A 23799-nucleotide genomic window follows, 5' to 3' on the forward strand; every position below is an offset into this window, starting at 1 on the left:
TCTTTGGGTGAACTCCAATGTATCCTATGCTGACAGAATAAATAGCATCCTCTCGAAAGGATTTTAATGTTGTGTCCACAATCACGATTCATTCAGTCTTTTGCTAGTATCACAGCAATTCTGAAGAGACAAATACTTTCATTTTAATGTTTGTTGTGGCTGAAGTATTTGGATTAAGGACAAATCTGTGCTTACATCCAAACTCAGAAGGATGAAGAGATGTGCTTTGAGTAGAAACATACAAATATGAACTGGGACAAAGGAGTGTTACTGGTAGGACTGGCTATCATTATGACAAATCAGAATTTCCTATTTCTTACTAACATCATTAGAATTGTACTGTGTAATGTATCCTCAGTCAGTCACTGGCATTGTATTGCCCTAGGTGTGAGTCACACAGAGTTTGCTCAGGCAGAGCTGGATTCTGAATATAAAATGTGTGTTTCTCAGATCCTTAGTAATCTTGACTCTAATCAATTAATTAAGAAAACAGTGTCTTAAGGTTGAAAGATTTTCAAGGAGGATGTTCAACCTCCTCAGCTGCTGATTTGTCAACCTATAGGATATTGATGGGGAAGAAAAGATAGGACAGGGGATTTTTGCTTTGTAGATTGGTAGGTTTAAGCTGACTATGGCTTATGTGTACCTGAGTGTGTCATTTTCCATGGCCCATCAGAAATGTATTCAAACAGGATCTTCCTTAGTGTGGTCATTTCAGTGACTCCAGATTCACATTCATGAGGAAATATAAAAGGCTGTACTCCTAGGGAGGTCAGATTGTGACACACAAATAATCTATCATTGTATTTTTAGGAAACCACTTATCTGGATTCCCAAAGATTCCTCTTCATGCCTATATCATATTGACTTCATGGCAGATCATAATCACTCCCAATTCCAGCACCCATACTTTGTGTTAACTGGAATCCCCGGACTTGAGCAGAAGTATTATTGGATGGCATTCCCACTGGGTGCAATATATGTCATTGCTCTCTTTGGCAATGGCATTATCATTTCTACAATCAAGTCTGAATCATCTCTGCACATTCCCATGTACTACTTTCTGTGTATGCTGGCATTTGCGGATATGGGGCTCACCCTGTGTACTCTGCCCTCTATGCTTGGCATTTTCTGGTTTAACTACAAATTCATTACCTTTGATGGTTGTCTTATTCAGATGTACTTCATTCACACCTTCTCAGCTATTGAGTCAGGAGTGCTAGTCGCAATGGCCATTGATCGTGTTATAGCAATCTGGAGCCCTCTCAGATACGGCACCATTTTAACCAATGGTGTGGTCTGTAAAATAGGGATACTCATCTTGTCAAGAGCAGTCTGTGTGGTCTTCCCTGTGCCTTTCCTCATCAAAAGGCTCCCGTTTTATCACTCCAACATCCTCTCCCACTCCTTCTGCCTCCATCAAGATGTTATGCGCCTTGCCTGTGCCAGCACCCGTGTCAACAGTCTCTATGGCCTTATAGCTGTCATCTTTACCAAGGGTTCTGACTCCCTCTCTATCCTCTTTTCCTATGTGTTCATACTCCGCACAGTGATGGCTATTGCCTCTGGGGAGGGCCGGTTGAAGGCTCTCAACACTTGTGTTTCACACATCTGTGCTGTACTTATCTTCTACGTGCCATTGATTGGGGTATCAGTCATCCATCGCTTTGGAAAGCACCTATCACCACTGACTCATGCTCTTATGGCAAATGCTTACCTTCTTGTTCCCCCTGTGCTAAACCCCATAGTTTATACTGTGAAGACTAAGGAAATACGAAAAAAGATTATCCAGATATTTGTTCGAACCAAAATTACTACAGAGGGTTAAAACTTACCAGTTTGAGAGAAAAACAGTTCTGTAAAAAATCAAATATACTAGGAAAATAAAATACGTTTATTTTTTAAAGTTTTCTGTGTGAGTTGAATTGTGTAAGGACATATTTTCCTGCTCAGAAAATGAATGCTTTATTTTGTTGTGCCAAATTGTCTTTCTTAACAAAAGATGAGATAAACATGATCTATATTTCTCTGTAAACATATAGCTAAGGTTTGTTATATACTAGATAAAACAGGGAATATTACTAATACTATTTTGAAAATATAGTTATTACAATGAATTTTATTGAACATAGTAATTTCAGGCATTTCTGATAGGGTCTGCTGGCATGAATGTAGTAGATGAGAAAAAAATAACTATATTTATTAAGTAACAAGAGAAAAGGAAGAATACTCTATTAAATTAATTTTAAAACAGAAAAATGGTTAAGTTTTATAATTAACAATATAAATGCAAATCAAAGTACAGTTCTATTGCACAACTTGAGAACAAACACTTGAGGGTAACTTTCAGCTATCCAGCTGGGAGCTGATTGACACCAGGTCTTATATTAATTTTCTTTAGACATAGTTTTGAGTTTCGAAAATGGAAACAACATTTCTTTGTATCTACAATGATTATGAACGAAATTGAACAATAAATGTAATAAGAAGCCATTATTAGTGCTATTTCTGAGCTATAAGGTGCTATTTAAAAGTAAGAATTGTTTAAGAACATTGAACACTGGGGAAGATAAGAACTTCCATTCGTAGACTACTAAGTAAAAGTAAAAGACACAGTGTTAGATAATTTTGCATGTTAGCTCATCTGAGGTTCACGGCATGTCTATCAAGGGGAAAATTAGGCATCAGTTCCAAGAAGAAAAAAAAAATCAAGCCACAAAGTGATTGCTGTTATAGGTCAAGGCCTAGCCATGCAGAGTTTCCCAAGAATGTTGAGTATCATGGTAGACAGAGATTTCATGTGGAGGTTAGCTGAGATGAATATTTTTGAATACTTTGAATATGTATATTTTGTATAATAGGTATATTTTGAGTATTTTAAATAAAGATTTCATTTCACATGTTGAGTAATAAGCATGTTTAGGGTTGTTCTAAATGAAGAGTGTTAGAAAGGTTGTAAACTTGGAGTGAAAAAGAAGTCATTAAAAGAAATTTGATTTTCACAGACAAGATATCTAGTTTCTTGAGTTCTTTATGTATTTTTATATTAGTTCTCTATTGATTATGGAGTTGCTAAAAATCTTTTGCCATTCTCTAGACTGTTGTTCTGACCAAATGGCAATACCCTTGACCTTACAGAAGCTTCTCAATTGTCTTAGGTCTTCGTGTCAATGAGTTCAAGAATATTCCCCACTTTCTGTGGTATCAGGTTCAGTGTATCTGGTTTACATTGAAGTTTTTGATCCATTTGGAGATGAGTTTTGTGAAGGGTGATAAGTATGGCTCCTCTACGTACTTTCTTCTACTTGCAGTTATCCAGTTTGATCAGGAAAATCTGGTGAAGATGATATTCTTCCAGTGTTTATTTATAGCTTCTTCAAAACTCAGGTGTCCATAGTTGTGTGGATTTATGTCTGGGTCTTCAATTCAATTCCATCAATCAATGTGTCTGTTTTTGAGCCAATAACATGCTGTTTTTATTATCATAGCTTTGGAATATAACTTGAAATTAGGAATGGTGAAACCTCCAGCAGTTCCTACCTACAATGTTTAGGATTGTTTTTATCTATGTGTGCTTTTTGTTTTTTCATATGAATCTGAGAATTTATCGTTTCAAGATCTATAAAGAATTATGTTAGAATTTTGATGGTGATTGCATTGAATCTCTAGATTGCTTTTGGTAGGATGACCAGTTTTACTATGTAACTTACCAATTCATGAGCATGGGAGATCTTACCATTTTCTTATATTGTCTACTTCTTTCTTCAAAGACTTCAAGGTCTTTTATTATTATTATTACATAAGTCTTTCACTTGCTTGGTTAGAGTTACCCCCAAAATATTTTATATTATTTGAGGCTATTGTAAAAGGTGTTGTTGTCTCCCTGATTTCTCTCTCAGTCCATTTGTCATTTGTATATAGGAAATCTACTATTTCTGTGAGTTAATTTTATATTCAGCTACTTTGCTGAAAGTGTTTATTAGCTGGAATAGTTCCTTAGTGGATTTTTTAGGGTCATTTGTGTGCATGCAGTATCATAACATATGAAAATAAATATATTTTCACTTCCTTCTTTCAAAATTGTTGTAGCTAAGACTTGAAGTACTAGGCTGAATGGGTGTGGTGGCCTGAACAACCTTGTCTTGTCCTTGCCTTCAGTGGGATTGTCTTGAGTTTATCTGTATTTAGTTTGATGTTTCTATGGGCTTGCTGTAAGTTATGTCCCTTGTATTCTTTTGAAACTCTCCAGGACTTTTATCATAAAGGGGTATTGGATTTTGTTAAAGTTCTTTTCTGGTGTAATGAGATGATCATATATATACATACATACATACATACATACATACATATATATATATATGATTCCATTTATTGATTTATGTGTGTTGAACCATCCCTGCATTCCTTCATTTCTGGGCCTACTTGTCCATGATAGAAGATTCTTTTGATGTATTCTTAATTCAGTTTGCAAGTACGTGACTGAGAATCTTCACATCTATGTTCATAAAGGAAATTAGTCTATAATGCCCATGTTATGTTTTGTCTCTTTGTGGTTTGAGTATCAGGGTAAAGGTGTCCTCATAAAACAAATTAGGTAATGCTCCTTCTGTTTCTATTTTGTGGGACAATTCAAGTAATATAATATTGGCATTAAATCTGCGTTAAAAATCTGGTAGAATTATGAGCTAAAATCGTCTGCAATTAGGCTATTTTGTTTGGGTGACTTTTTATACTTTTCTTACACTAGGGTTTATAGGTCTGTTTAAATTGTTTTCCTTATCTTGATTTAACTTTGATAAGTGGTATGCATCAAGAAAATTATCCATTTCCTTTAGATTTTCCTGTTTCTCTGGTTAGAGTCAGGAATCTGCATTAGTTACCAAAACGAAGTTTCTTTGGTGAGGATTAGGGATTAGGAGATACACCCACTAGCCTATGGGTATAAAGATAAGAATTTAGGTAACACTTTAGCACTATGTTCGTTTATCAGAATAATAGTACTAGATTTTCCCCTGGGTCCTATGACCAACAGCCTTAGGTTGTATTTGTTTGTTTGTTTTTGTACCAGATATAGGTTCTGTTTTGTGAAGTGGGCTTTAAATCTAACAAGATTGGTTCCTCTCCTAACATTCATGCTACTGTGGTACTAGTGGATATATTTCGTCAGCCCAGTCATTATTGTAGCCCACAGAATTCACAGTTGAATAAGGTGATTGTCTGATAATGTACATAGAAAACCAGTCAGTATGGATACAGTCTCCAGATAAGCAACAAGTTTGTCTCTCCAAATCCTATGGCTCAAGTATGTGATATATTCAGCAATATGGACTAATGTCAAGTTCTGGAGGGAAACCAAGAGCAGTATTATTAGCCTGTAGTGTTTGGGCATTTAAGGCATTCCACTGACCAGTTGTAAAAATGTAACCCAGACCCGGCCCTAGGCTTTTTAATTTGATACCCTATAGTGTCTGGGGAAAATAATACTACCCTGTGACAGGATAACTCTACTTAAATCTTCATGTATATGGATGTATATGTATATGTGTATTGTTACATGTATAGTTTTTTTTCTTCCAATATGGCCTTTTCAAAGGTCTTCAGTGTTAGTAATCCTTACCAAGGCTCCCTCCTACTCTGTCCTCATATCAGCTATCCAAATTAATCCTATCTATCCCATTATTACCCCTCTTCCAATTTATATCACTTACCGTGTATCTGCCTTGCCTTGAAATCTCTCCATGGTCCCTTACTAGTTTCTTGCCTTTGCCTGATAGTCTATTTCACTAACAAATAATGAGGGTGGCAATACACTCCAGATCAGTTTTCTCTAAGGCATTTTATTTTAAATTATAATTAAAATGTATTTTGAACATTGTTTCTTGGGTTTCCTAAGAAAAATATACTTTTGGCGTTTCAGACATCCTCAGATTCTGAAACAAAATGTTTTCTTTGTATGAAGACTAAAATAGTCTGGCTGCCACAAACATCAATGGCAAAGACAGGCTGAAGAAAGAATCTGGACTTAATTCATAATGTTTGTTTATGTGGTTTGAATGGAGAATGTTTGCATGTTTATATACAATAAAAATAGTTATTCTGGTATCAGAATTACTCCTGGGTTGTGTGATAATTAAGGTATAGACAGACATAAGCTAAATAGGAGAGAAATGTATGGCAAATCACTTTTCTAGTTTCTAAACCTTGAAAACAATAATTTGGATGTTTTCATCACAAAGAATTAAAATCTGATCTGATTCAAGCATTATACAACATATAGACACATTAGTCAGTATATATTAATATACCTTCCATAATATATATATATACATATATATATATATAGTACTCAAGTTATATGTAACTTTCATTATTCTATGTTTTTAAAGTTATTCATTAAATATCACAACTATTTTGTTTATGCACATATTAAGGATTTTTATATGCATGTGTGCATCTCTGAACACTAATGAGCTTGTGTACTGTATCTGTTAGGTCAATCATAATATGCTTGAAATTTTAATACTTTTGGCTAACCTGTCTCTCACTTTACCCTGACAGTATCTCTAGCATACTAGAGAAGAAGTTTCCATGTTGGCATGATCACTGCCTGACATGACAGAAAACTTTAAGTCTCCTTTGCAAGTTAGAGTAGTATATTGAATAATTTTGGTTTAGTGATCTGACATATCCAAAGAAGAAAATCCTATACAATTTTAATATTGTGTCTGTGTCTTTCAAGAGAGAAAGGAATTTCACTGTCAGGAAGATGTTGTTAAAAGGTGACTTGGGACAAGATGATAAAATTGGAATTAAGGTTTAAAGACCACTGTTAGCCTTAGCGCCTCTTACTAATTTTTATAGGTGTATATCATACACAAAGCTTATTGTTAAATTCATTTTTATATTTTATTCTTTTCTAATACATAGTTCATAGCTACCATAGTTTTGTTTCCCCCCCACTCCTCCCTGCTCCTCCCTGTCCTTATTCAAATATGGCCTAACAAGATACAATAAGGAAAAGGGTTCCAATCACAGGCAAAAAATGTCAGAGACACTCCCACTCCCATTGATGGGAGTCCCATAAGAACACCAAACTATACAACCATCAGGAATTTGCAGATGACCTAACTCAGACCCATACAGGGTCCATCTTTGCTCCTCCACTCTCTATGAGGCCATATGGGCCCTGCTTAGTTGATTCTGTGGACAATGCTCTCCTAGTGTTCTCGACCTCTCTGACTCCTATAATCTTTCCCATCTTCTTCTGAGGTCCTCCTGGGTCTTGCCTAGTGTTTGGCTACCAGTTTCCTCATCTGCTCCCATTAGTTTATGGTTTTATGTAGTAAATTTAATGAAAATTTCAGAAATAGAGGGAAAGAGACAAATAGACATGTAGGAAAGGAGAGAAAGGTTCAAAGCTAGCATGGAACATGGAGACATAGCCTTATCACACGTTGGAAGAAAAACAGTGGGTAGACATAGAAAGGTGCCATGAAATTGCTGACAAGATTATATGGAATTGTAAATACTTGAAAGAGATAAGGTTCAAGGAGTGTTCAGAGGAGTTATTTGAATTATTACACAGAAGTAGATATAAACTGTAAAATCATCAATGAAGACAAAACCAGGATCATGTGATGAGCTACAGAGAGCATATACAGAGCTTGTGTGAATAGCTACAGAGAGCATATACAGGTGCTTGTGTGAACAACAACAGTGAGCATTTGAGTATGTATACACTGAATTTCAAATCCCTCACTTATGCTCAGCATTTCTACTCAACTTACACAAAGCCTGAAGTGGCTTTATTCTGTCAACTTTTATCAAAACCTCTAGTACACAGTAAAATTGGTCAAACAAATTCTGTATGATTGCATTAAATATGTAAAGAAAATTGTATAATTTAATAGAAAAGATGTACTAGGAATAATGCATATGATTTAATTTAATCATAGAATCTTTTCAAAATATAAATACCTAGACATAAATGTAATTGAATTTCTGTCTGGTATTATAGGAGTTCCTTTTTCTATTAAAAATATAATATTTCATAACCATGTTATTGAGTAGCATTGTGGGACTTATTGAATCATTCTTGATGCAACTATTGCTTAACTGATATATCAAATATTACTTAACATTATAAGAATAAATTCTCAAATAACTAATAGAAAGAACAAAGAAGATACTCATAAATGTGATTTGTAAACAGATAATACATTGTTACTGGTGTTCATGCCCACATCTTAAAACAAAAAGTACAAAACCATCAAATTAAATTTGATTTATAATAGCAGATATAAATAATACTTTCTAAATTGAATACAACCCTAACAAAAATGATGTTTTATCTTTGTCCATAGCCTTGTTCATTCCTACATTATATTCTAATCAAATTTCAAAATTTGATTGTATCATAGCTGTGTAAAGTGGAAAAATAGATTGCTCGAGTGTTCACTTAATTTTTATTTTACATGTGATTCCATTTGACTAAGCTCTGCTCTTTCTCCTCTGGAACATTCGCATGACCCTACCTCTCATCTGTTTGTTCTTCACACTGTAGACAATGGGATTTAGCACAGGAGGGAGAAGAAGATAGATATTGGCCATGAGCATGTGCACAACTGGTGATAAGTGTTTCCCAAATCTGTGGATCATGGTGGCTCCAATGAAAGGGATATAAAAGAGAAGCACAGCACAGATGTGAGAGAGGCAGGTGTTGAGGGCTTTGAGCCTCTCAGCTCTGGAGGCAATGCCCAGCACTGTCTTCAGGATGAGTATGTAGGAGAAAAGAATGATGAGGGCATCAAGTCCTAAAGTGAGGATGACGACAATGAGGCCATAGAGGCTGTTGACACGGGTGCTGGCACAGGCTAGGCGCATCATGTCTTGGTGAAGACAGTATGAATGAGATAAGACATTGGGACGACAGAAGGGCAGCCTCTTTATAAGAAAAGGCACTGGGAAGACCACACAGACTGCCCGGGCAAAGATGGCTAGTCCAATCTTTCCAATAACATCATGAGTGAGGATGGAAGCATAATGCAGAGGGTCTCGGATGGCCACAAATCTGTCAAAGGCCATGGACAGTAAGACTCCAGAATCTACCAGTCCAAACACATGAATGAAGAACATCTGTGTCACACATGCATCAAAGGGGATCTCAGGAACATTGAACCAGAAGATGCTGAGCATAGAGGGCAGAGTGGACATGGAGAGACTAACATCAGTCAGAGCCAAGATGCAGAGGAAGTAGTACATAGGCTCATGGAGGCTCTGCTCCACCGTGACAACTGCTAGGATGGTGCCATTTCCCAGGAGAGTTAGTGTGTAGAGAAATCCCAGGGGAAAGGCCATCCATGGGTTCTTGTCTGGCATCCCTGGGATGCCTGTCAGAATGAAAACTGAGTGACTGGCATGTGATTCATTCAAGCTTATCATAGTGTAAACTAACTCTCTCACTAGTTCATATCCAAAAATTAAAATATAGTCTCATATGGGAGAATTAAATGGTTTTATGATTACATAAATAGAACATCAGATGGAAAAATAAAGATAAAAACCAATGTCTGCACTTCTACTAATGTGTTGCCTTTATCTTTCCTCAGAGTTTCACATGTGGTGAGGTGCTTTTTCTTGGGCTTATTTGTTCACCTGGAAAATGAAAATGAGACTAACAGTCGGTGTTTATACATTCAGGAACTTAAATATCTCTTCTTTTGACAATTTTCAAGGTTTAAGAGAAAATAAGCAAACATACATAATTTAAAAGCTACTAAACACTTAGTTCCACACTGACATCTAATTTTACAAGCCTACATCCATGCAAACTCATGTATACATATTCATATGTATGCATATATGAATATATACATATAAACAATACATTAATTTGCCTCACATTGACTCCATTCACAATGAACTATGTGGACAATGACATTTTGTTGGATAAAAATTTTTTGAGCAGTCTAAGGGACCTCAGACAGTGGAACCAGGATATATTCCAGGTGCACAAAAGGACTTTGGGGGCACATCCACCATAGATGGATACTCCATAAACCTAGAGACAGGAGAGAAGTCCTAGTCCCTACTCCAAATGACTTGACAGATTTAGATGAGCCCTCCTGGAGGGTATCACCCTACATGTGGAGTGTGTGTGGGGGGAATGGGAGAGAAGGGTGGTCAGGGGACATGTGAGGGCAGGAGAAAGAGAAAGATGGAGGGAGAGGGAACTGGGATCGATATATAAAATAAAAATGAAAAAAAAAGTAATATAAAAAAAGAAAAAAATTGAATTAATGGTTCATCATCACAAATTAAAAAGAAAGATGCAATTTTCCTTAACCTACTTTAATGTAGCAAAGAGCATAGTGTAAAATTTACCAGCCCATATGCACCCATTTGTGAATATACTACCTGCGTTTCATTTAACATCAAAATTTAGGAACCATTCTTTGAACCCAACATGAACCAATTTGAAAAAATTTCTATAAAGCATTGATTATTGCAACTTTATATCTCTCTCTGCTTTATAAGTAGAAATATCATTAAGGCTTCTTAGAGTTTTAGTCCATGTTTACTCTCAAGGTAGCATCCTTCAACTATTATATACTTTGCTGGCACAAAAATCACAACATATGTTCTTTCCTTTTATATCAATTCATACAAATTTGCAAGTATGTTACCTAAAAATCTATGCTATTAAGATAGGAAGTTAGTAGTCAATATTTACGATGTTTCTTCTGGAAAGAGAGTTGAAAAAAATTTACCTGTAAGGTAAAATAGTGATTTTTTTTGGTCAATATATCTATTTCTGATTTGGATTCAAATTTTTATACCATCAGCATTTCATAATATAGAGTAGTGGATGTTACATACTCAGAAAGGAATTTAATCTTTCTATAAGTTTCACACCATGTCTTAGCTATATTATTTATTTACTCATACCAAGATTCTATCATTGCTGAAATTGTTATTTTCCTGTGTCTTTTTAAAGAGTATCACTGATGATTATAGAAGGAAGCAGAGAGTAATAATGCCTATAAGTACAGAAATGTGCCTATAAGAGTAACAGGTATTGGGTGATAAGCTCAAGTGGGTTGAAATTGAAAACAGTTAAAATTTAAAACATTCTACTCATAACAAAGTTAATTATGAAGATTTACACAGATGTTATATACAACATATTGCTAAATTGATGTAAAATGTATAGGCTACTTCATTATATTGCAAACGTTGTCTAATGAATAATCCATCAATATTAAGAAATTTATAAGGGGTGTGGCTATTTAATAGCTTTAATGGAGAAATTAAACACAATTTTGCAGTTATATTCTGTATAATACTAAAAACAACAAAAGGAAGGCATTCTACTTTGCTTTTTCTCTTTGCAGTATGAAGTTACTTCAATCAACAAAGCATAATATTGACAATTTATAAAAATAAACATCTCAAGACATGAGGACTTCCAAAATATAGTGAAAAATAACATCTTATATCGGTACTATATCTTATATTAGTTGAGATAAGAACCTATTATGTCCTTCATAACTTACATTCTTAGACCAAAATACATCTTACACTTTCCTATTTTCACACAGATAAACGTTAAAACACCTGTTCCTGAGATCTGTTTTGTAATAGTTGGAGCTTTGGCTGATGCTTTAAGCTGGCAAAACTCCCAGTCATCAAAAGCATCAGAGTTTTAGATAAGGACAAAATTTTACCTGAATTAGTTATTAGAGAGTAATAGAGATTTACTAGCTGGCTGCTGGAGAGGTCTAACAAGGTGGATAAACACAAATTATGAAGGTCTGAGGATGGAAATATCTAAGATGATTAAGTAAGTTATATGAATTCAAGTTATGAAGGTCTGAGGAGAAAACAGCTTAAGTAATGACAGAAAAGTGATTTGAGACATTCAAATGAATGAAACACGTTCCATATTTCTCTCTCATGCTACTGTTCACAGACTTAACATTAATCAATAAAGTTCTAATGAGCTACTAATCCAATTCTAACAGAGTACTAAACACCATACTATGCCACTATATGATAATAACTGCAACTGCAAGCTCAAAATTAAGGTGGCTTCACTGTGCTAAAGACATCTGTCAGTTTTTAAAGTGTTAATGCTTTCAGCCAATTTTTTTTTCTGACATGAGTAAGCTGCTAATGTGCCTAATATTTATATTTTTGAAAACTCAAAAGGATTCTTATAAATTTCAAGGAGCTGAATTGGACCTACCCAAACGGGTCAGATTCACTCCAAATAAATATTATTCAATCTTTTCCTGGTCCTGGGACTCCCTTCCCTTATCTTGGAATCCCCTAGGGAAACCCTCCCTCATCTTACAATCTTCCCCTCAAACACCAGGACCTAAGAAAAAATTCTCTTTCTACATTTAACCTTGTCTTCTACCTGCCAACATCTTGCCAGGTCAAAGAGAAACCAGAGTTACATACAGCCAGGACTTCGATGGAGCAACCAGCTACCCCAGAACCTTGCAGTACCCCAGCTTTCTCAGGTCCCCCAAAGATGATCAATGCCTCCAAGTCAGCAGGAAGTAGTCTTGAGAGTTTGAATCCTTATTCCCTTACCTGCCACATCTAACTCCTCACCATTTTAATAAGAAGAAGAGGTGGGAATGTTGGAAATCAGCATTCTGCTGACCCTGCCCCCTAATGATGGGCACGGCTGCATAAGGACTCAGTATGCATGTTTAAGCTTCCCCTTTTAAGAAAGTGCCTCTCCTGTTTCTGGTGTCTCTATGTCTCTTTACTTCTTTCTCTTCCCTTCACCCCACTCCCCTTTCTAATAAAACTTCTCACTCAAAAAAAAAAAAAAAAAAAAAAAAAAAAAGAACCTATTATGTCACAAATGAACATGTTTAATTATTCTTACTTTCTTCTCCCCTATTTTCTTTCTCCTCCCTTCCTCCCTCCCTTTCTTCCTTCCTTCTTTGTTTCTTCCAGCTGGCAATTGAACTTAAGGCATTATGCATCGTAAGAACATGTTATACTACTAACATATATCCCAACCTAATCAACAATTTGTAAAAGCATAAAACGTCCCTATTTCATATGTCTTTACATTTGAGTTGATATATTGCAGCCAAATAAAGGGAACATATTTATTATTTTCTTAGGATTAACTTAAAATTGCTGTATAAAATATCTGACAAAATCCAAATGCTACAGTAAAAGGTTAAGGAAAACCAAAATCAGAGGTAAGAAAGCAAAGAATCCCAAGGACATCATAAGCAGGTTATTACACTATAGAATAGCATCAAAATTTCAGGGCTCTGACTTTGAATGTTTGCTTTGAAACACGTTGATGAACTAGATATGTAGTGCACTGATGTTCTTTGGCTTTAAATTCATAGTTAATATTGTAACTATCTAAATATTTAAAAATATGTAATTAGTGTTTTTGAATCACATACATTAACATCAGCTGAACAGCTTTTAAAACATGGAAACTAAAAAAAGAAATGACATCTTGAAATTTGCAGGCAAATGGATAGAACTAGAAAAAGCCATCCTGATTGAGGCAAACCAGAGCCAGAAAGAAAAACATGGTATATATTCAATCATAAATGGACAGTAGATGTAAAGCAAAGGATAACCAGTCTACAATCCACAATACCAGAGAAGCTAGGTGGAAAGGAGGTCCCTAAAAGGGATGCACACAGAGGGACCCAGGAAAGGGAAATAGGTTAAGATCTCCTGGGTAAACTGGGAAGGGGAGTAAAAAAGAGGGGATGGGAGATGGGAACATGAGGGCTTCAGATGCCTAAGTTTGGAAAGGAACAGAGGAGGGAGCAATGAAGGAGATATCTTGAAAGAGGGAGCCATTATGGGATAAGGAATGCTAGGGAAATTCCCAGGAGCCCACAAGGATGACCCCAGCTACGATTTCTATCAATAGTGGAGAGGGTGCCTGAACTGGCTTTCCTCTGCAATCAGATTACTGACTACCATAACTGTCATCATAGAACCTACATCCAGTAACATAGAAGCAGATGCAATGATACACAGTAAAGCATTGGGTTGAGCTCCTGAAGTTTAGTTGAAGAGAGGGAGGAGGGACAGTATGAGCAAGGGGTGGGAGTCAAGATCATGATTGGGAAAACCACAGAGACAGCTGACCAGAACTAGCGGGAGCTCATGGACTCTGGACTGATAGCTGGGGATCCTGCATGGACTAAGCCCTCTGAATCTTGGTGACAGATATGTACCTTGATTGGGGTGGTCACTCAGGCAGTGGTGCCAGAACTTATCCATCCTGGGTATAGAAATGGACTTTTTAGGATTCCTATTTTTGTTTCCACAGAAAATGAAAAGATGTGGATTCCTTCCAGACTAATGTGGTTTGATCACGCCAGACCGCCTGAAACAGAGTACAAGCTGATCCTACATTCAAAACAGCTGGACAAAACAGCCCTACAGACTACAGCTAGGATATCTGAATCTTCTTCGAATCCCCCAAGACAGCGCCCCTTACCAGCAGGAATTAGTTTGGAAAGAACGACGCCCAAATTCCCAAATATTGTGTATAAATGTTTGTTTTCATTTAATTGGACTTTGTTATATAAAATTAAATTTAAAAAAAGACTGAAAAAAAAAAAAGAAATGGACTTTTTAGAGCCCATCCCCTATGGAAGGATAACTTGCTCAGCCTTGATACAGGGGGCAGGGGCTTGGTCCTGCCTCAACTTAGTATACCAGACTTTGTTAACTCCCCAAGGGAAGACTTACCCCCTCTGAGGAGTGTATGGGGGCTGGATGGGGGGAAGCAGGAAAAATGGGAGGGAGGGGAACTGAGGCCAGTATGTAAAGTGAAAAAAATAAATAAAAAACAAAAAACATGGAATCATAATCTCCCCCCACAGGTCAAGTAAATGCAAACATTTGGGGAAGATGCCCATGCATCTGCTTAATCTATATTGGTATCTCTTTTTCTTTTGGTAATTTTTGTGGTTTGTTTGATATGAAGGAATTAGAGACAGGATGGAACAGTGTTGGATACAGACTTGTGTTCCTAGAAATTTTGGTCATGGATAAAATAGATAATTGAAGGAAATATAAAGAAAATAGAGCCTAGTACGATAACAGCTAGCTCTAGGAACCAGGTTATTCATTTCTATCTATGGTCTCATCACTTGTTAACATCACAATTAAAAAATATCTCTGTTCTATTTCAAGTTGTTTCTGTGATAGCTAGGAATATCATGATTAATTTTATATGTTGCAATATAAGAATAGTCATTATTAAGAGAGTGGGAAAGGAGTTGTGAACACAAGGGCTCTATAAACTATAAAATCATACAACAGGAAATCAAATTAAAAAATTGAAAAACCTGTTTAAAACTACTCATAGAAATATATATATATATATATATATATATATATATATATATATATCACCAAAATTTAAAGGTTGTGTGAAGAAACAAAGTATACAGTGTCACTATGTGGCCCACATGAAAATTATACCCCATATGTAGTTCATAACTGGCTTTGATGTTTTTACCTGGAAAAAAAAGTATTGCTTGCAAGTTTTTTGGAGATTTCTCATTCAGTCAGTTCCCATGATCTTCAGTTTTTGTTTCTTACTCCAAACTCATTATCTAAACATCTCTGTGGTTCTGTCATGCACCTGCCTCCCATTCCCTTCTGAGTTCTCCTACTCTGTTTTGTTCTTTCTATCTCACTTTTCAACAATTTCTGCCCAATATGCTTGATCTACCAAGGCCTAGCATCTTACCTGGCTTTCACCAGAAGAGGAGATACCCTGCCCATTTACCGTCCAGCCACTTGTATGAGCACATGGCTCATGGGCACACTTGTCTATAAGGAACTGAGAACACAAGTAACACTGTCACTAAGTACCCATGAGACAGAAACTATGTATTGCAATTATACATTCCCAGGGGGCTCCACACACTATTCTGAAGCAAGTCAAAATAATAGATTAACATCTCCCATTTAGTTATCTTTATAATGGCTTTTAAAAATCCATTTAATATACTTGCATTGGCACATTAAGGAGCTTAATGTGATATTTCAACATAGGCCATAAAGTGCTGATCACATAAGGACATCCTGTTATAATTGGTTTGGAGACTTTAAGCCACCTGCTTTTTAGATTTTCACAAAAGAGATAAAATATTATTTTAAATCATAATCATTCTATTGTGGTGTGGAATATTAGAAAATTTTTCCCACCTCTCTGTCTTTTCTTGTTTCTTCATGTATCTATTTCCATATATATTATAAAGTGTGTAGTATGTAAAGAGTTACAAATAAGAGACGAAATGTTCAAAAAGAAATTGCATATGTAAAGAACAGCACATTCTAGAAAATTGAGTTAGAAAAGCATACCTTTTCACACTTTGGATTTCAATTTCAATCTTTGTACAAGTAGGTTATCTGACATCCATTTTATTGTGCTCAATTTTTACACTGAATATGATAATCTAAAAGTGTTCAGTGTGTATTCCCTTTCTACTGTCCTACATACTACACAACAACCAAGGTGTTTACCAAATCAGTGTACTTCAAGTGCTTAGCATAGCTCAGTGCCTGTGGAATGAACTTGGTGCACTGATTTAATTTAATAATAACCAATGATAACTATTTTTCTTTTTTTGAAAGTAGCCTTTCTTTTCATAAAATATATTCTTCTTAAGGTTTCACCTCCCTGTACTCTTCCCAGTGCCTCTGAACTTCCATGCTCAACCAGATCAACTTCCTCTTGTCTCTTATTAGAAAACAAACAAGCTTCTAAGGGATAATGATAAAATAAAATGTTATAATAAAGTGAAAGAAAATACATTAGAACAGGTCAAAACAAGTACATAAAAAGAAAAGAGCCCAAGAAAATCAGAAGAAACAGATATAGATGCAAAGACTCACTTGTTTCCATACTCAGAAATCTCATAAAAACATTAAATTGGAAAAAAAAAAACCCTGTATGGTAGAAAGAGAAAAATGCATAAACAAAATATATAATAAAATATATAAAACATAATAAGATAAAATTTAAAAAGCCCTGACACAACATTATGAGATAAGGAACCTCCAATGATGCCACTGAGTTTGTTTTATATTGGCCACCTATTGCTGGGCTTGCAGCCTACCCAAGAGTTTACCCATTGAGACTCTCTTGGAGAAAACTCAATTTTCATTTGTAACTGGTTATAAATTGGAGATAATGTCTGGGTTATGGATGGGGGCTTGTGTCCTTTCAGCCCTAGGAACATATCTAGTGCAGACCCATGAAGGCCCTGTCCGTGTTGCCCCAGTCTCAGTAATGATGCAATGATCCTGTTGATTCAGAGTGCCTTGTTTTCTTGGTGCTCTCCATCCTCTCTGACTCTTACACTCTTTCTTCTAGCTCTTCTGCAGAGTTCTTAGAGCCGTAACCCGGGTGGGGTGATGGGGTGGTGGAGATACACTGTTTAGGATTTAATGCTTCAAGGCCTCTCCTTCTTTGCATAATGTCTGTCTGTGGGTCTTTATATTTGTTCCCATCTGCTGCAGGATGAAGTTTCTATGATTATAGCTGAGCAAGGCACTCATCTATGATTATAATAAAATGTCGTTAAGAGTCATTATATTGCCATATGTTTTGTTGTTTTTGTTTACTTTTGTATTTAAACAGTAGTATTTGATTTTACCCTACTATTAGATTCTTGGTCACCCAAACAGTGTTGGGTGTAGGTTCAATTTGTGCAGTGGGCCTTAAGTCCAATAAGATATCTGTTGGTTACTCCCACCAAGTTTTGTGCCACCATTAATTACACTAGCATATCTTGCAGGCAGGACACCACTGTAGATCAAAAGGGTTGTGATTGGATTGGGGTTTACGTTTCTCCTTTGATACTGTGTAGAACACTTTCCTTTATAAAGACACTAACACTTGGATACTCCCTTCACTTAGAGACAGGAGCGAGAGCTTAGGCCCAACTCCAAATGACTTGGCAGATGTTGATGTTCCCTCCTGGAAGGCCTCACCCTCCATGTGGAATGGGTGGGAATGGGGTGGGAGGGGGAGTTGGGGGACATGGGAGGATGGGAGGGAGAATGAACTGGGATTGATAAGTAAAATAAGAAAATTAGAAAAAAAAAGACACAGGATAACAGAATGGATATAAGGACAGAAAAAATGCTATTTATTAAGACAGTATTTTTTATATTTCCTTTCTTTTTAGACTCAATGTTTTAAGTCTTGTTTGAAATCTTAGCCTCTGTGGGAAATAATGTATTGCCCATAAATAGGAACTTCTCTTAATATGTAATGTATAAAAATCATTAATCTCTAGATACTTATTGTGATATACCCTTTTATTGTGGTGCATCAAGCAAGAAACTATGAAAATATGGTTATGAAAATGTTTAAAAGAGGCAAATCCAGGGAAAATTAGCTATTATAAAGATTATTAATTTAGTACCAGCTATAGAAATCTGAATTCTAGTCAAAATAAGTTTAAATTGAATGTGTTCCTGCAACTGGAATCAGGAGATCTATAGGATGGGCTAATTGAGAATGAAACATTGAAACCATACTTACCAATGATGTGGATAAAACAGTTTACTGAACAGAGTGTCAAAGCTGATTGAGGGAGTTCCAGAACCTTGCAATAAGGCATGCACTTAAATTCCAGCTCTGTAATGTGATTGCTTTTACATAAAGTTATTCAAACCCTCTTTGGTCTTTAATTCCCTCAGCTGTGACAAAATAAAGAATAGCACTTAACTCACTAGATTGACTACAAATGCATATAACAATATATTTGAGAAGTACAGTATAGCTTCTGTGCTCATTAAATATTAAGTTGCTTATACTTAGAAGCTAAGGAGAAAGCAGGCATGACTCAATTATTATGGCTTCTCAGGAAGGGTTCCTATATAAGAGAAAGGACAAGAGAATTGTTGGTAAGGTATTAGAACCTGTTAGTCAAAAGGTATATTAGCATCATAGAAGAGAGGGATCACATTTTCCTAATTAAGGGATCACATGTCCTAATTAATCTCTGACATTTATGGAGCTTCTTTGGCTGATAATCTGTAGCCTAGGGCTGTGTTAAGAGAAATGGATGTAGTTATCAAACATGGGCAGGCTGTTTCTGTAGACACCTATTACAGGCAGCCTCTAGGGCCAGGCTCCCAGCTTTGATAGATGAGGTTTGTTTGAGTCTGAAGCAGTTTGCTAAGTTATGTATGAGTTGCTTTGGGGGAACATTTCATATTGATCTCATCACTCTTGTCTTTATCCAGTGTACTTCAATAGTCAAGATTACTGGTATCTGATGACTCTGGAGACTCCCTATATAGACCTCTCCTTGTATACTGGTTTATCTCTATTATGTGAAGAGACTCAAGAGATGTGACCAGGTAAGTGGAGTGTGTGTATATATGGGAAGGGATTGAAGGGTGGAGGATTAAAGAGTGATAGATGGGAGGAGAAAGATTAGATAAAACATGAGAAAATCTCGGAAGATGGATATGTGGTTGAAGAAATAGAGGGACATTGTCAGATACTCATAGTAATTGAGAAAAAGAGATAGAGGACAGGGAGAAAAAAGAGGGAAAAGAAAAGGGGTAGAAATCAGAACTCTTTATTGTAACTGTAGTTATTCTGCAGTCAATATTATTAATCAAAGTTGTCTGTTGTTCCAGATCTTGTATCACTAGCTAGTACTGAGAGATGTAAGGTACACATGCCATAAGTATCAAGAAACTAACTCTCCAGATTGAGAGGATAGAACTTGCTTATACCAATTTTAAGTGTCATTTATGCTTTAGAATTAAAAATCTAAACCATTGCCCAAACATTGTGGTCCCAAAATTTATTAGCAAAGGAGAATTTTGAGTTTAACATGCTCTGGAGTTGTCAACCTATGTTGTGGATTGTGAAAAAATATAATAGTTTTGACAAATGACAAAATATGTAGCATCTGGGAACCACAGAGATTGAGCTCTGTCACTGTTGGTGCTAGAGAAAGTGACTTAAGCCTTTGAATTAGTAAAGAATAGAGTAGAGTGGGTTTTATCTAAGTCATTGCTCCTGGTCCCTTGTAACTTTCATTGTTATATTTTTACCTCCAGTATTTTTACCTTACAGAGACTTGTGCCTTCAATTAGAAAGTACTAACCCTCTTTTTCCTGGTGAGTTGGATATGGTGGGAAAATGAAAATTCCAGAATTCCAGAAGTCTTGATAGGGTTCCTTGAAACAGTATACTTGCAGTATGTTGGTTCAAAGTCACATGATGTATCTCAAAGGGAAGGCATAGAAACAACAGTGTGAAAATGTAATAAGGAGGAAGCATGGAAGTTAGATGGTTCAGTGGAGCTGGGAAGACACACAGAGACACAGAAACAGAGAGCAGTGAGGGCATCTTACGAATATGTGAGGTAGGTAAAGGAATATTTACTGGAATTCTTTCAGTTATAAGAAATAAAGAATCCATGATACTAAAAATAGATTAGGAGAGTATGAGAGGAGGGTGAGTCATGACTCAGGTACAAAGATTCATCTAGACAGTAATATCTCAAACCATATACTAACAGGGACTTTATGTTGTGTGTATCACAAGTAGCAATGTGGGGTATCAATGTGCTTCTTCTGTACTCTAGTGCTATCCGTAGAAAAACCCAGGGATAGCTTAGTGACTCAGAACAAAGTTCTGTCAGGTTACAATCATGGCTATTGTTATTTCATATACTATATTTATGTGACAGATGTCTGAGATTTTATTTCAAAATAGGAAGAATCTGGAAAATAAGATGAGAACGAACCTGTGATAAATAATTTATAAAAGACAAAGGCTCATTTAGTTTTACAGCTTCAGTCTATTATACTTAACTTGGTTGTTTATGTCTGCAGCAAGGCAGTACACCATGGTAGAAACTCAAGGTGAGATAAATGACTCATCTGATGGCAACTATAGGACTGAGAAAAAGAGAAAGAGGCAAGGATCAAAATGCATCTCTCCATGGTACATCCTCAGTGACTAAGTTCCTTCAAGTAGATCTCATTGCCTAAACTTTCCTAAATTTCTTTACATACTCTTAATATAAATGGATTAATACATCCATGATTTCAGAGATTTTATGATTTAATAACTTTTCAGAAGCTCAGCTACAAGCAGTTTGTACAAGAGTTCAACACATGAGCTTTTGAATGTATTTGGAGTCTAAAATGTAAGTGACAGTTATATCTGGAGAGAGCAAGGTGCTGAGGTGCTGTAGAAATTAGATCAGAGGTTTTAATCTCTTCATGTTATGGAGGTTGATGAGTTCTGAATACAGAATGCAATTGTGTAATTTGAGAAAGATGTATAAAAGCTCAGAGGCTCTGATGACATACATTAGTAATGTAATCTCTCTCTTTTTTTTTTTTTTCAGAGTGCATCTTCAACTTGCCATGTTGACCTTCAATAACACTACATCCTCCTCTTCCAGCTTTTTTCTTACTGCCTTTCCTGGATTGGAACTTGCTCATGTCTGGATCTCCATTCCTGTTTGTGGTCTCTACACCATTGCACTCTTGGGAAACAGTATTATCTTATTTGCTATTATCATTGAACGGAATCTCCACAAGCCCATGTACTATTTTCTATCCATGCTCTCTGTTGTTGATCTAGGTCTGACCATCACAACTCTTCCTACTGTCCTTGGCGTTCTTTGGTTTCACGCCCGGGAGATCAGCATTAAAGCTTGCCAAATTCAAATGTTCTTTGTGCATAGCTTCTCATTCCTGGAGTCTTCAGTGTTGGTAGCTATGGCCTTTGACCGATACATAGCCATTTGTAGCCCTCTGAAGTATGCTACTTTCCTCACAGACACGATGAGTTTTGTGATTGGACTGATCATCTGTATAAGACAAATGGTTTTCATGTTTCCATCAATTATGGCAGTGAACAGTGTGTCCTTCCAGGGAGGCCAAGAACTTTCCCATCCATTTTGTTTCCATCCAGACATGATCAAATTCACATACACCAACCCCTGGATTAGCAGTTTTTGGGGAATGTTTCTTCAGCTCTACCTGAATGGCACTGACTTATTGTTCATTCTTTTCTCCTACATCTTGATCCTTCGCACTGTTCTGAGCATTGTGGCACCCCAAAAGCAACAAAAAGCTCTCAGCACATGTGTCTGCCACATCTGTGCTGTGACTATTTTCTATGTGCCAATGATCACACTGTCTTTAGCACATCGTCTCTCCAGTTCTACCCCTAGGGTGATCTGTAGTATTTTGGCCAATATGTATCTTCTCTTGCCTCCTGTGCTGAATCCAATCATTTACAGTTTGAAGACTAAAGTTATTCGCCGGACCATATATCAGCTGCTCCAATTCAAGGGTTCAAGGAACTACAGTATAAGGAGCCTCAGAGAAAGGTGGGATAGGAGAAAACAATTTTCTAGTACATGAGTTAAGGTTAAAGGGGAAGATGATTGGTTAGTGTTATCTCCAGGCATGATGGCTAATGAGGAAAATCCAACTTGATTACAGGAGGGTAAGACCACATTATCTTTAGTTTATGAGAGTTTTAGAAACACATTTCAAAGCAATTTATGACCAAATGTGTAAAATGATGATATTTAAAGCATTTATATGGACTCTCATGTGCAGAATGGTACTTTCATGTCCATTGAGCTGCCACTATGAGTAGACACACCAGGGGTTAAGTCAAGGGTTTGATCCCCTTGACCTCCCCTGGAGAGGAGAGAACTAACTCACATACATTGCCCTCTTACCTGGACCAACACCATGGTACATATATACACATACACATGTACACATGCACGCACACACACACACACACACACACACACACACACACACACACACACACAAAACCCTTCAAAATCCTTCCAGTAGAATTAATATCTCACCACAAAGCAGGGATATTTAGAACAGAAAGAAATGACAATATATTTTTGTGTTTGGTGAAGTTAACTCTTCTTTTTTCCCACTGAGGTTCATGTTCCCCAGGGAGTGATGGAGTGTTTTCCTCCCACTCCTGCTGGGGAAAGGAAAATTTATTCCTAAAGACATAGACATAGACAGGTGTAACTAAAAGTTTAGAAAAGGTTTATGTGCTGTTTTCAGTTCAAATCAGAGTCCTGTTTCCTTACACAGACACTCATACTTCTTTTGTTAACCCTTTTTATTTTCTTAACAGAGGTAATGCCTTTACAATTTAAATTGCTTATGTTTTCCCCTTTAGCACAACACATCATGTTAAATATTTCCCTTTATTGTTGCTGCATGGCCTATACAGGTTAGGATAGGTTTTTATTCCTATTCTCTAGCTCCTCTTTAGGGCAGACTGTGCCTCAAGACATTAGCCTTTGCTTGAAAGTGTTTTCTGCCTTCTACCCAGCTAGCTTCTTCTATCCCATCTATGACTTCACTAGCATCACACACACAGTGATTGCACTGATGCCTAATGAGTGATTTCTCACTGTGTATAACCAGTAGTTTTGATGCAATTCTGACATCTTGAAACCACCTTAATTAAGGAAGTACCTTTGGGTGTGGTGTTGATAGGACATTAGAGGTTTCTAAAATCTTTTTCCACTTATGGAATTATGAAACTTCATTTCTAACCTAGAATAATCCATGTCTGAACACAGTAAAGCAACAGGTAGTCTGTTCTGAGCCACCCAATTCTTTGGAAAGGAAGGAATACCAGCCATTAACACTTTTCTGTATGTTTCAGTTTTCTGGGAGACTCCACGGTTCAGTAGAAACACTGGTGGTGTAGTCGTTCCCCTCTGCTTA

The 23799-nt window shown here is 36.4% G+C and overlaps 3 protein-coding genes across 3 annotated transcripts; 2 read left to right on the forward strand and 1 right to left on the reverse strand.

Annotated features, from left to right (window-relative positions):
• The first annotated feature begins 871 nt into the window (after positions 1-871).
• LOC127228022 (olfactory receptor 51H1) lies at positions 872-1828 on the forward strand. The gene has a single exon (XM_051192460.1). The coding sequence runs from the start codon at positions 872-874 to the stop codon at positions 1826-1828; it is 957 nt and encodes a 318-aa protein (XP_051048417.1).
• Positions 1829-8490: 6662 nt separating this feature from the next.
• LOC127228029 (olfactory receptor 51H1) lies at positions 8491-9441 on the reverse strand. Its single transcript, XM_051192468.1, has one exon. It carries the CDS (start codon positions 9439-9441, stop codon positions 8491-8493), a length of 951 nt encoding a protein of 316 aa, XP_051048425.1.
• Positions 9442-21414: 11973 nt separating this feature from the next.
• LOC127228051 (olfactory receptor 51T1) lies at positions 21415-22443 on the forward strand. The gene has a single exon (XM_051192489.1). The coding sequence runs from the start codon at positions 21436-21438 to the stop codon at positions 22441-22443; it is 1008 nt and encodes a 335-aa protein (XP_051048446.1). The 5' UTR covers positions 21415-21435.
• The last annotated feature ends 1356 nt before the right edge of the window (positions 22444-23799 follow it).

Source organism: Phodopus roborovskii, unplaced genomic scaffold (assembly GCF_943737965.1).
Source record: "Phodopus roborovskii unplaced genomic scaffold, PHOROB, whole genome shotgun sequence".
Classification (NCBI taxonomy): Eukaryota; Metazoa; Chordata; class Mammalia; order Rodentia; family Cricetidae; genus Phodopus; species Phodopus roborovskii.